General features: G+C 28.8%; 1 protein-coding gene across 1 annotated transcript in view; it reads right to left on the bottom strand.

Moving 5' to 3' along the window:
• Positions 1 to 10,685: 10,685 nt before the first annotated feature.
• The window catches only part of LOC100165887 (dyslexia-associated protein KIAA0319-like protein), a 9,688-nt gene continuing 6,765 nt past the window's right edge, over positions 10,686 to 13,608 (bottom strand). Inside the window, exons 16-17 of the mRNA XM_008181992.3 lie at positions 11,605 to 11,769; positions 10,686 to 11,544 (exon numbers count right to left, since the gene is read on the bottom strand). Coding sequence (XP_008180214.1) covers positions 11,393 to 11,544; positions 11,605 to 11,769 — 317 coding nt within the window. The 3' untranslated portion in view covers positions 10,686 to 11,392. The remainder of the gene's footprint in view (positions 11,545 to 11,604; positions 11,770 to 13,608) is intronic.

Raw genomic sequence — 13,608 nt, 5'->3', positions numbered from 1 at the left:
TTTTTCTTTTGTTTTTCCCGGCGCTTTTGAAAACTACTGGTGAAATTTAAATTTTGACCTCCCCAATGCACCAACGATATTCACTTTCTGATCGAACAAGATACTGAAGTTGAAAATCGTAGCATTATTTCGACTACTTATCGTGTACACAGACACAAAAAAAATAAAAAAATAAAAAAAAAATAAAAAAAAAATAAAAAAATAAAAAAAAAAATAAAAAAACACACATCATTGTAAAATCAATACATTCATCGTTCCACTCAGAATCTAAAAACACACATCATTGTAAAATCAATACATTCATCGTTCCACTCGGAATCTAAAAATAATGAGCACGATATGAATGCATATTTTATCAGTTTTTAATGATATATTCTGAAGTTTTTTTAAAGCTATGTGTATTACTATAATACATAATATACCTACCTACCATTATATTTTAAACTTTAAATATTAACTTTAATAATCCACTCTTGATAAGCTATATATATATAATATATTATTATCTAGTAGATTTTATATTTCAAACCGGTTTACATATTATTATAATAACATTATACAAACATATCATATAAGTAGAGTTTTGAAAAAAAAATGAAGACCTTACTTAAACTAATATAGCTGCAGAAGCTGTGGTGTATTATATAATACGAAACAAATCACTCACTGCGGTGTTAGGTATACGTGTATACATAATATATCAACTCCGGTTTGCGGTTTAAACTATTATTGAAACGGTGGTACAGACATGTAAAAAATAATAGGAGTAACAGTGTCGAAGGATTCCGATCCGGAAATCGATACGATCATCGGATCATCGTAAGAACAATAATATTCTTTATGATAAACGTTGACATTTATTTCATTGTAAATATACTATTATACGAAGACGACAAGACAAAAACTATTTTTTTCTAGAAAAAAAGGAGTTGGCCTATTTTGATTTAGTGTGGCGTAATATTACTCTATGGAATGAACACTTCGCAGTTTTCTTTAAATACATAGAATATGGAAATACAGTGATGTATTTAACTAACACAATGTTGAACTTATATTAAAGTAACACTGTAAATTATATTATCATTGGAGCATTATTAAATTTATAAGAATGATACGTTTTTCGCTCTATTAATTATCACCATAGTTTTTATCAAATTGTTTAATTTGTTAATTTTTTCTTTATTTTTGTATTAACGTTAGTACGTTACTAAAATTTTGAATTTCATCGATAAATGTTCATACAAGGTATGACAAGGTTTACAATTTTATTTCTGAAATCAAATATGCGCGTTCAAATGCTTCAAGAACCATCCGCTGAAACATTCTCAAAACAACTGTTAGATATCGGCGATGGAAAAGTAGCTTTATATGAAAATGCTGAATGCATAAAATTGTCAAACGATTTCTGCATAATCATTAATTCGTAAAATTATCTCATTAACCAGATATTTCCCGACATACACACACAATACTTGAAGCGTGAGTGGCTGGCCAAAAGAGCAACTTTGGCAGCAAAAAATGTGAGTGTCAACGATTTAAATTTCAAGATACAACAGTTCTTGCCAGGAGAATTTGTGTCATATAAGTCTATCGATACAGTTTGCGATACCAATAAAACTAAATTTTCCAGCAGAGTTTTAGAACTCATTGAATTTTCCAGGCATGCCACCACACCATTTACAACTGAAGGTTGGATCTTCTATTATTACTTCGTAATTTAAACCCAACAAGACTGTGCAATGGCACGCGATTAGTCATTAAAAAATTTATGGAAAACGTTATCGCTACCAGCATTTTGAATGGCAAGTTCCGAGGAGAAGATGTATTACACGAATCCCTTTTATTACCACAGATGTCCCAATTGAATTCAAACGGGTTCAATTTCCAATTAGATTGGCATTCGCAATGACAATTAATAAGTCTCAAGGCCAAACGATGTCTGTTTGTAGCTTAGATTTGGGTACACCGTGTTTTTCACACGACAATTATACGAGGCATGTTCTCGCGGGGGTAAACCATCCAGTTTATTTGTGTTAGCCAAAGATGGTCGATGGACTCACTAAAGACTAAAGAGTTAAGATATCGTACACTCCATTGCACTAAGAGACTAAGTGTTTTTTTAATTTTCATAATGTGTGATAGATATGTAATTTGAAATTTATTCGTTAAGATCAAAGATGATAAAAGTACTATGAATTCAAAAAAAATGAATATTTGTTGTTTTGTTATTGTTCCATTCCTCTTTCAGTCATATACCAGTATAAGTGTATAACACATCAACACACAATTACAATAATTTAGTTTTTTTTTACTAACTATCAATATATTCTTTAGAAATAATTTATATAGCAAAACGTTTGCCGGGTCAGCTAGTAATTGTATACTATTTATTATTTAATTATTTCTAAATTGACGTTGCTTGGATTTTACTAAAAGTAACTCGTTACCTATATATTTATTAAGTTTATACCTATCAATAAAAACAGTTAAGTTAAATATTAAGTCAATGCATATTAAATTAAAAAAAGTTTAAATTAACTTACCTAACCAAAACGAAACTTGAACTTTTTAACTCGTTTATGCCCAGGCTTGCAAAAAAATGCTTGTAAATTATTTTGAATACCTACTTTTAAAATGTATTTGTATTTGTATTCACTATATACTTTTAAAGGACATCTGTCGGCAGTATTCGAATGTGTATTTCAATTGATACAAACGACACATAGTTACTTGATACGTATTCTGAATATACTTGAAAAGTATTCTTAACAAGTATGCGACGACGGTTATGCATATATACCTATTACCTATACCAAGCACAACATGTATGACCCCGGATTTCCGCGGGATTATCATCGACAGGGTCTGTTTTCGTTTTACGACGGTATAAAGTGATAAAATAATACAAACACACGCGTATACCTAATACCTATTATAATGTACATAATACAAGTATCATAATATTACGGTACCCACGCCAGCGTAAAATAACATGACGAGGACTTCGTTTTCATTATTATAAAGTATAAACACCCAGACTATAATACCTACGCCACACTTTATTATCTCCACAACTGCAGCATATAATAATTGAATATTTAATAATAATAATAATATATTACCATGATGTCATGGTGATAATAGGTAAGTAGGTATATTATGAATATTATTATTATATAATGGTGATGGTGAAAAATTAAAATAAAACGTACGATAGTGACCGCACTACATAATTAGTCAACATTTAATAACATAACATGATACCCATATAGTTATTATTACTTGTCAAAGGCCTAAGACACACACGTACTGTTGATAATATTAATTGCTTGTATATGCACTCATCTGTTCTTGTCGAGTACCTATGTACCTATCTTACATAATAGGTATCTATACTGTAAACTGCAGAGGCGTCATTTCAGTTTTTTTATTGTTGGTGCCAACATTTTCGCAAGCAGGCCATTTACACTCAGGGCCACAATCATGGGGGGGCACGGGGGAAAATACCTCCTCTGTCTTCTTCTTCACCTTCTCTGCCAACTTCCGGGGTCAACCACCATTGTCGTACACCTCCACAGTGTTCTGTCCTCCACCTCTCCTTAGTTCACTCCAACTATTTTTTCATGTCATATTATATTCTATCTAACCACCTTTTCTAATTTCTTCGGTCTTCCTCTCTTACCTTCAATAGTTCAATATTCATTTCAACAGCCAACCTCTCTATCTCTAAATCACCTCTCCTCATAACTAGATAGACATATTCATTTTGTTTTTGTAGAATATTTATGTAATTTATTTAAGACAATGTCAATTAATATATTAGTATATGAAACTATCACCATTATTGTTAGTACTTTTTTTTTGTCTAATTACGTGTACTTTACGTGTACTTATTTATTTGTTGGTTACCATGCAGTTAAATTTACACTTGGTAAATAAATGTATAATAACTTACCTAACCTATACAATTGTTCTGTCTGCACTAGCCCACTTTTTTGTTTTATTATTATTGTTCAATTCGTTTCAACAACAAATACGTTATTACTTATTAGCGTATAGAAGTATTTTTTTTTTTTTTAATTACAATTTCTATTTCTTTAAAATATGTTAAATGTTATCGTCATTATTGACACAAATACATAGGTAAATGATTGCGTGTGCGAATTTGACAGTCAGACTCTTGTGGATCAACGAGCGGGTAGACGCAGTACCTACTTACTTATACGTAAACACAATGTGGGGTTCATAGAACAATAGTTATAATTATTATTATTTTAGATTCTGAGCCGAGCCCGAGCGACGGATGTATTGATTTTAAAATTATGTGTGCGTGTTTTTTCAATTCCCTTTTCTGTTATAACGCAGAGATATACTATTATGTACTTATTACAATATTTTAACGATGATTTATTTATCGTTCTGTATTATATTATACTGTAAGTTGTACTCGTTTTCTTTTATTTAGGAAAGCACAAAATATATCTGTAGTATATTTTTTTAAATTTATAAATTCGTAGGTGCTTAAATGTTCTAAGAATGTCGAATATGCATTTGATTAACAAAAACTAAATAAAAAAGCTAAACAAATATTTAAAATTGTATTTTTCAACTAGGTATGATTTTGTATTTAATTTGATAGTTTATATCCTGAAGTGCTATGAAAAAAAAAAATGAAAATTCTACAAATTCCTAGCCCTAATTATCATCCTTATAGTAGGTATAAACATTTTAATATCTCAGAAACTACTTATAAAAATTTGATTTAGATGCATCAAATTTTCAAAAAAATAACCCACTAAATATTTTACAATAAATAAGGATGGTTCTCATTTGAAAAGCAGGAGTTTGTATCACCACAGGACACTCCTTAAGTAAATAGTACAAAAAGTATCAGGGATTTGAAAATATGGTCTTTATTATAGCTATATAGGTACCTACATAAAAATTCTAAAAATCAGAATTTGAATCAGCATTATTAAATGAAAAATGGAGGTGAGCGCGTTGAAATAACACCCTGTACCCCAAAAATTGGGACACTTAATAACTTAGGTATAAGGTCATAATTCATATATTACTCAATATATTTAGGTTACCCCCCCCCCCCTATGCATTGATACTTATGAATTCTGTTTTCAGGACATAAAACTATGCAGACTGTTGGATCATATAAGTTCCTATGACTTACAATTTTTTAACTCTTGTATTTTGTGCATGCGCGACAACTTCTTTGTGTGTCCTGTTGTGGCGGGCTGCACAGAACGGTATACGGAAGAGTTCCGGCCGACTAAACTAAATTTCGATTAACGTATACATATAATATATTTTGAACTCTACGCATTCAGCATATTGTAGTGGTCGCTGATTGGGTCGGTGTAAGGTCAAGTGTTTTGTAAATATTATAAATATCTATGGTAATACACTAATACCAGCAATGGTATACGCGCCATACCGCGGTGTGCCGGTGTAACGTGTATACCGGCGTGCGCTTGTCCTCGCGGTACAAACGACACCACCCGTCCCGCTGAACTCAGTATCTGAACTTTTTTAAACCCGTATTATTATTATTGCGCCATTACATTGCGATCACGGTCCAATGATACGTGACTTATATAAATTAATCTTTGCCCCAACACCACGCTCTATATAATATAGGTATTTATTATTATATTAATTATACTCAATTATATGGTAATAAGCGTACGGGAACTAAACTCACAAAACGCCACTACATATAACTGGTATCAGTATAAAATCATGAAAATGCACGCAATACCAGTTTTTGACAAAATCGATTTCGTTGTAAGTAGGCGGGTAGTACCTACCTATACTTAAAAATTTAATAACCGCGTAGATGCTTGAAATTATTAGGTACCAAACATTTAAACTTTAGGATTCTACAGGATCACCATTTTCTAGACTCGATATGATTTTCAATTTTGTTTTGATCTTTTTTTGAGTAACAATATAATAATATAAGACTTATAAACTTATATAAACTTTCTACTGAATGTATTGATTTTACAATGATATTGTGTGTTTTTTTTTAGTTGTTCTTCGACTTATTTTATTAAAATCGTTTTTTTATTAGTCAATACACTTGAACATTATACACGGGTATACTAAGCCGTTCTTACATATAAATTATTAAAATACATAGAAAATGTCATACTTTTTGTTTAAGGGTGTCACCGTGTCGGTGCCGATTTTTTCAATTTTCTGTAATTATTTATAATTTTAAAATTATAGTTTAGCTATATTTTAGTTGCTACCTTAATTGTAATACTTTTCCACTGGGCATGGCCGTTTTCGACCAAAAACGTACCCTTCCCTTTTCGGCCGATTCACTTTTCGACCAAAAAAAAGTTTAATATAATACACAATGATTTTGTTAAGTTGGTTTCAAATAACTACTTTAAAAAGTAGTGAACCAGCTACCTAACCTAAACAGTGCTAACAAAAATGAGTAAACAAAAAATGAATTATGACAGAAATTGTAATTATTATCATAGTTTTCTATATTTTATTGACCACAAAAATTATTTTTTTAAATATTATTACGTATTCATTTATAAATTTTAGTATTTTATACAACTTATATATTTTTTAATATTTCTTTATAAATATAACATAAAGACTTATATGTAATTATTATCATTATTTATTTGTAACCTACTACTATATTTAAAAATAACTAACAAAAATAATTTTTTCTACATAAAGGCTTATAATTATTATTTAATAATAATTTTTTGGTCGAAAAGTGAATCGGCCGAAAAGGGGAAGGGTACGTTTTTGGTCGAAAAGTGTCTCGCACTTTCCACTAATCTACTACCCGATACGGCGATACGTATTTAGGGGGGGGATTTTGATACAGTGATAATATGTAATCAAAATTGACTTCACAGAAAAAAAACTGTTACGCTTCATTGACATGTTGAATTTTGATAGTTTTTTTTTTCGAAACATGACAACTTTTTTCATATCGTATCAAAGCCCGAATTTGCATTTTTCTTTAAATAGTGTTAAAAAGATACGTTTGAAAAATAATAAATGTTGTGCATTGTTTAAATTCATATTTTAGCTTCTATATAGGTAGTTATAATTTTGAAAATCGGTCTTCGGTCTGACCTACAAAATGATTTCTTATCTTAAATAGAAAAAAAATTAACGAAAACCAACTATTGTACAGGGTGTGACAGTTTTTCCTCCAACACATGTTTTTGTAGTAAAAAAGCACAGACTCCGACGCCCTTATATATGACTACGCCAGTTACTACGCCGTGCTAAGCCAAAAGAGGGTATCTCCAATTTTGGTCAAATTTTATTTTATTAGGTAAATGGGTTTATATAGGGATATTTTATCAATTTCAGAAGCCAAAATGTTGTATATCCACTTTTTTCTTGTCTAAAACACATGCTTAAATTAGTAACTTTAAGGGTATGTCCATAAATATTCACAAACAGAAGCATTTTCACAGTAAATCCTAATAATTAGCAAAAATAGGGTATGTGACATGAAAATTATTGGAGTTACGTGAAAAAAGCTTATTTTTACATTGCTATTGAAAACAGTATCTCCAATCAAACAAAAATTGGTGCTTTCTTACATTCTTAGTTCAAATAATTAATTCTCAAGATATCCAGGCTCTAGAAATTAGTTTATTTTATTTCCAACCCGGGCATAGTTTTATGTCTGCCGACCATTTTCATCACCAGGTTGAGTTGGGTATGAAAAAAATGGGAAAAATATATGATTATTAATATTCTGATTTTGAACAATGTATCAAATCAGCTAACAAAGATTTTGTTGATGCCAAAGTTATGAGAGTAGAAGACTTTTTTTGATTTCAAATTAGAATGTTCAGTATACAAATTAAACAAAAATATAGTTAGGCCTGTGTTAAATGACATAGTTCATATTAAAGCCGAAAGAGGATTGGATTACTTAATATATTCCACTACTTATGACGATTATTCACCACTTCAGCAACTTGATTTTCTTAAGCAATCCACATTAAAAAAAGGCATTGAACAACCACTACAAAAAGTGAGCCCAAGAGGATTCCATCCTTCAAAAAAACAAAGTATTATCCAAGTTCTATTACCTTTAATGCCACAAAATCGGAGGAAGTTTTGGTTGGATTTTCCTACTCCAGAAACAGCAAATGACCTATATGAAGAAGGAGACTGATTTATATTTATTTATTTTTGTTAAGTTTTATATACTAACATATAAGTGTTGATTAAATATAAGATTGTTATTTTTAAATATTTTTAAGTCCCTATATATTTGTTTTTATTAACACTAATTTTTATAAGCATTTGTCAAGGAAGACATTTTAAGAAATTTTGTTTTTATTTAAAATTTTTTGTTTTAGTTTAATATTAAAGTTTTTCATATGATTTTCAAAATATTTGGTATTATTCAATGCATAAATTATAATTTTTTAAATACTGATTGGAGTTACCGTATTTAATATCTTGAATAAATCTTTAATTTTCAAAGTAAATCACAGTAACTCCAGTATAGTGGATTTACTGTTTTTTTGCTTCTTATTCTGATTAGAAGTTTAAGAGTAAGTCCATTATCTTATACTTAGAGTTATGTTGGACAATTAAAAATATCACCAATCAATTCTACGGATAATAGTTAGTATACAGAAAAAAAAAATTGTAAACTAAGATTCAAAGAACAGCGCATGAGTTCATTACATTCCAAAACTTGTTATGTAATTTTACCAACATTTCAATATTTGGAGATACCCTTTTGAGGTTTAAGGCGGCAGATGTACGCCACACCCGCATGTTATCTTTCAAACGTACAACATAAGGCCAAAACAAATTTTACGTCCAAAATATAAACTGTTTTAATCTAATATCTTTTTAATCCAGAGTGAATATTGACCTATCATAACATATAATGGTGAAATTTCTATCTAATCCCTAGGGCAGACACGGAGGCTTTTGTTTAAATTTGATCTGCAAAGCAAGCGATGAGCATTTTAAGTGTATTTTTTTTTTGTATATTTTATGATGATCATAACTTGTTTTAAAATTAAAATATCAATAAAAGCCACCGGTTCCCACAGAAAATAATTTTACTTTTTAATTTTCTAATACCTAGGTCAAGTACTTACCTGACTCTCTAATTTTAAAAATAACAAAGTAAAATGGATGATTTCGAACGTAAAATATTATGCTATCTTGACCGTTTGTAAGGACGGAGACAAATCACCCGCGTGTTAAATCCTCCAAGGCTCCAACTAATAATATTCACTAAATCACGAAAATATGTTTATTTTGTAGATAAAAGTTCATAACATTTTTAATTTTAACACATATTAGGGTTGAACATGTATACAACAATATTCTTCTTGTAAAGTATTTTTAATGAAACTATTTTTAAAAAAAAGTTCAATTTTCCTATTATTGTTCAATATTCGTTGCGTCGAAAAGCTTAAAAAGTGGACCGAGTGGCCGAGCGGACAACGGCGTCAGTTCCAACGCATACCGTCGCCGGTTCGAATCTCGACCCCTGGTGGCTTTTATCTCTGGGCAGGCAACTGTCTAGAGAGAGACCGCCATCCTCCGACCAGGCATGGCAGAAACCTACGGGTGCCCAATTTGAAATTCTGCCAAAACCAAACACACATGTTTACCGATCTACAATACCCCCCCCCCCCACAAACAAGCAAACAAATAAACAGCTAATGGCCATAGTTGCCGGGCTTAATGATCAATAAAAAAAAAAAGCTTACCTAAAGTAATACAAGATTCCTCATAGGTTTTCATTATAGCTGTATTACAATTACACAAATATTAACGATTCATAGGCACGATTATTTTATAAGCATTGAAGTTTAAAGTTAGACGATTCCACAATTAATTTGTAGTTAAAATTTATAGCTTTAAATTTGTATGCTTGAATTAAGGCGTTTCTTGTAAGTAGTTAATAGTTTGATACTCTGAAGTCTGTAACCAAAAATTCACTGAACATTTTAAGAAAATAGGCATGCAAAATGCTTAAATGCAAATACAATGTTTTTTTGCAAAAATGAATTCAACCTATAGGTCAGCCCGTTAGCAAGTTTCGCAAAAGTAGTTTTTAAAGTAATTAAAAAATAGCGAAAATACGTTGGTAAAAAAAACAAGGTTTGATTGACGAAAAAAAATGATATTTCTTCCAACTGTCTTAGTTATTTTGTTGTAATTTAAAAAAATATTAACTGTAGGGACTTAAAAATGTTTGTAATAAATACATAATATTATATAATTATATGTGCAAAGAAATTTTCAAAATATTTAGACTATATATAATTTTAAATTATTTATACAAGTTTATTAACTATGAACCTATATCTACACTATTCTACAATTTGTCGGTAGGTAAGTTACTAAGTTAATAACAATTATGTATAATGTTATAATTATTTTACAATAAATACAATGTTTTTATTTATAACAAGAAAAGCCTACGCTTACCACAAGGAATCAATTTCTCATTGAATTCAAATTTAAAACATCTATTACAATGCTAGCTATACACGACACTTATTATTCAGCGAGTTTGCTGATTTCTTTGATAAATATTTCTAAAAAGCATTACAGTATTTGATACAATTTTCCTCATAAATCATAAGTTTTTCTAAGAGAATTTGTATGCTACAAAAATAAATAGACAACAATGTTTATTATGGTATAGATACCAATATGAATAATTATAATTATATTATATTCAAGGAACTTTTTCTTACAAATGTTAATTGGTAATAATAATATACTATCATAAAAATTTAAATTTGTTTAAAGTACATATAATAAAATAACCACAATAAATTAAGGCTTGCAATTAGGAATTTACTAGTAATATATAATAATGTTATATTATTTATTTTATAACAAAGATTTGTGACTATTGTTGTAAATCTTTCAAATTTAATTTAGATTTTGAAATCAATGTCATTAATTATTTTTCCAGTACATAAACATTACACTAATAAATTCCATAATATTGTTACAAGCCCTGCTAGCAACAATAATAAAAATTAAAAACACATTGTTCAATAGTTGTGAAAATTGTTTTACTTTTTGTCACAACAAAGTTTGCAATAAAACAAAACAAGCATGACTAGAAAATAATGGTATACATCAGAATACTCTATAAAGGTTTTGTTTAAAATATAATATTCGAATAATTTTAATAGTAATATCAGAAATATGTGTGTAAAATATTATCAGTTCATCAAATAAACAATTTTTTCCCCACAAACTTGAAAAATAATATTTTTAGTTTTTTCTTAGAATAAAGCTCTTATTTTAGTGTACGAGAAGCTATTGATGTTCTGAAGTTCTGTTATAAATAGTAAAAATTATAATTGCAATTTTCAACAGTTTAAGCATTAACTCCTCTCTTATTCTTCTTGTATCGAGACGCATTTAAAAACTTGTTTGACATACTGTTTTGGTTCAACTTGGCCTTTCTCACATCTAATAATACGTCTGAATCTGAATCTGTGTCAGATAATTCCAAGTGTGACATTGAACCTAAAATACATCCAAATATTTTTTTAATAAATAATAATAATAATAAATCATAAAACTAACTTTTCATTGAGTGATTATCGTCATCAACTCCAACCAGCTTGTATTTTTTTATTTTTTGCTTAGTATTACAGATGCGATTGCAGAAGCAAGCAATACTCCAAAAACAAAATACTGTAGTTACAAACATAGCAACTAATATGATGACAACGTATACAATACTCCATTCTATATAAAAAAAACAATAAATATATTTATGTATAGATTACACATTTATAATTCATGCAATAGTACACATAATATATCACATAACAAATATCCTTTAAATAATAATAAAAATAATGATATCATTTCATCGCCTTCATTAAATAATATTCTTTTTAATTTATTATATTTTTTTCTTTAGATACTTAGTATCTTTAGTATATATTGAGCACATACAAATTTAAGTTTACAATTCAAATGATAATTTAAAATGTTTAAATAGGTATGTATAAATTATAACGTTGAATAACTCGAGATATTGGGACACTACCGCACTAAAGTATATTTTGTAATAAAGGTGAAGACACATTTATAAGATAAAATAGTAGCAATAACAATAAAGTAAAACTATAACAAGCTATTGTGTATGTCACATTTCAATTTCTTTTTAATATACAATTTTTGACAATAAATTACATCATTTTGTCTCATTGATTACAATGCTGTAATATGGAATGTTTATATTTTGTTTTTTTTTTATCAATAACACTAATTATTGAATAATTTGAAAACATTTCTTTTACATAATGTTAAGTTATTAAAAAATCATTTTTCTAAAAAAATATAGATTATTTTTTTTTATTATTATATTTTTTTAAGTTTTTTATCTTTAATGAAAAATATGTAGTTTTAGTGGCATATTCCAAAGCAGAATATTTTACAAAGTACTTCAATATAAAAAAATTGAATTTTGGACAAGTAATGAATGAATTATAAGTATTTAAAGTTTAGATAAATAGAGTAGTGGACAAAGTAGTGGCGTACATTCAAATTTGCCTTGGGGGGTTAAAAAAAATAACCAACACTAAAACCTTCTCTTTAAAACTACCGATTTTCCTAATAATCAAACACATTACACGTCTGAATATTAATAGGCAAAATAACAAAACAAATACAAAGATTTACATAACTCATGGCGGTTAAATATTATTTAATACGCACATAGTATGAACAGAATATTATATATATTATATTATTAATTATTTATAATAAAAATTCTAGTCTCCTTTTTTTATTGGATAGTTCAACCAGCACTTCATCAGGAGTAATTGAATCGTTGATCGAGAGCATAGCTAGACCATTAAGTCTTCCCTATTAAAATTAATTACAACATTAATTCATTTTCTAACGGCAGAATCAGAGGTGGATAGGTAGTATTTATGTTACAGGGAAATATTTAAAGGGGCCCAACATACGAGGATATTTTGGTCTTCGATTAACGATAAAAATTTAAAATACCATGTAAAGATCCGTAAGCAATTTCTTGACTTGTGGTATTATTATATTGTTAAAAATAACAGTTAGTAATAATAATTTATATAAAAAAATGAATTGTTTTAAATTTAAACTATTCCTATTTGGTGAATATTTTATTCTGCAAAAAAACAATGTGTAGACCCGAGTGGGCCCCCTAACATAAACATAGACGGGGTCCCCACAGGGAAAATCCCTTTTTCCCCATGGGCCTATCCACCCCTGGGCAGAATAGAACAGAATGAACGACACTGCTATAAAAAAAGAATCCATTTCACCGTATTATTGTCGTTCATGTGAAATTTAACGATTTTAACGTAATCGGGTTTTTCTCAGTCGTCCGATTGAGTCGGTTGAGATAATGACAATATTAATACGCATTTATGTCCACACACAACTAACTGACTGTGTAAAATTTTTTTGTTTTTGGTAAAGTATACTCAATAGTTAATACTCAATAGTCATATTATTATGACGTATGTTTGTGTATACACGGATGATTAATAATAAAAAATTCATCAATAATATCACAATTTTTTTTTTTTTTTG

The sequence above is a fragment of the Acyrthosiphon pisum genome, chromosome A1 (assembly GCF_005508785.2).
Source record: "Acyrthosiphon pisum isolate AL4f chromosome A1, pea_aphid_22Mar2018_4r6ur, whole genome shotgun sequence".
NCBI classification, from domain to species: Eukaryota; Metazoa; Arthropoda; class Insecta; order Hemiptera; family Aphididae; genus Acyrthosiphon; species Acyrthosiphon pisum.
The sequence above is the reverse complement of the archived record's forward strand: the minus strand, read 5'-3'. Positions and strand labels throughout refer to the sequence as shown.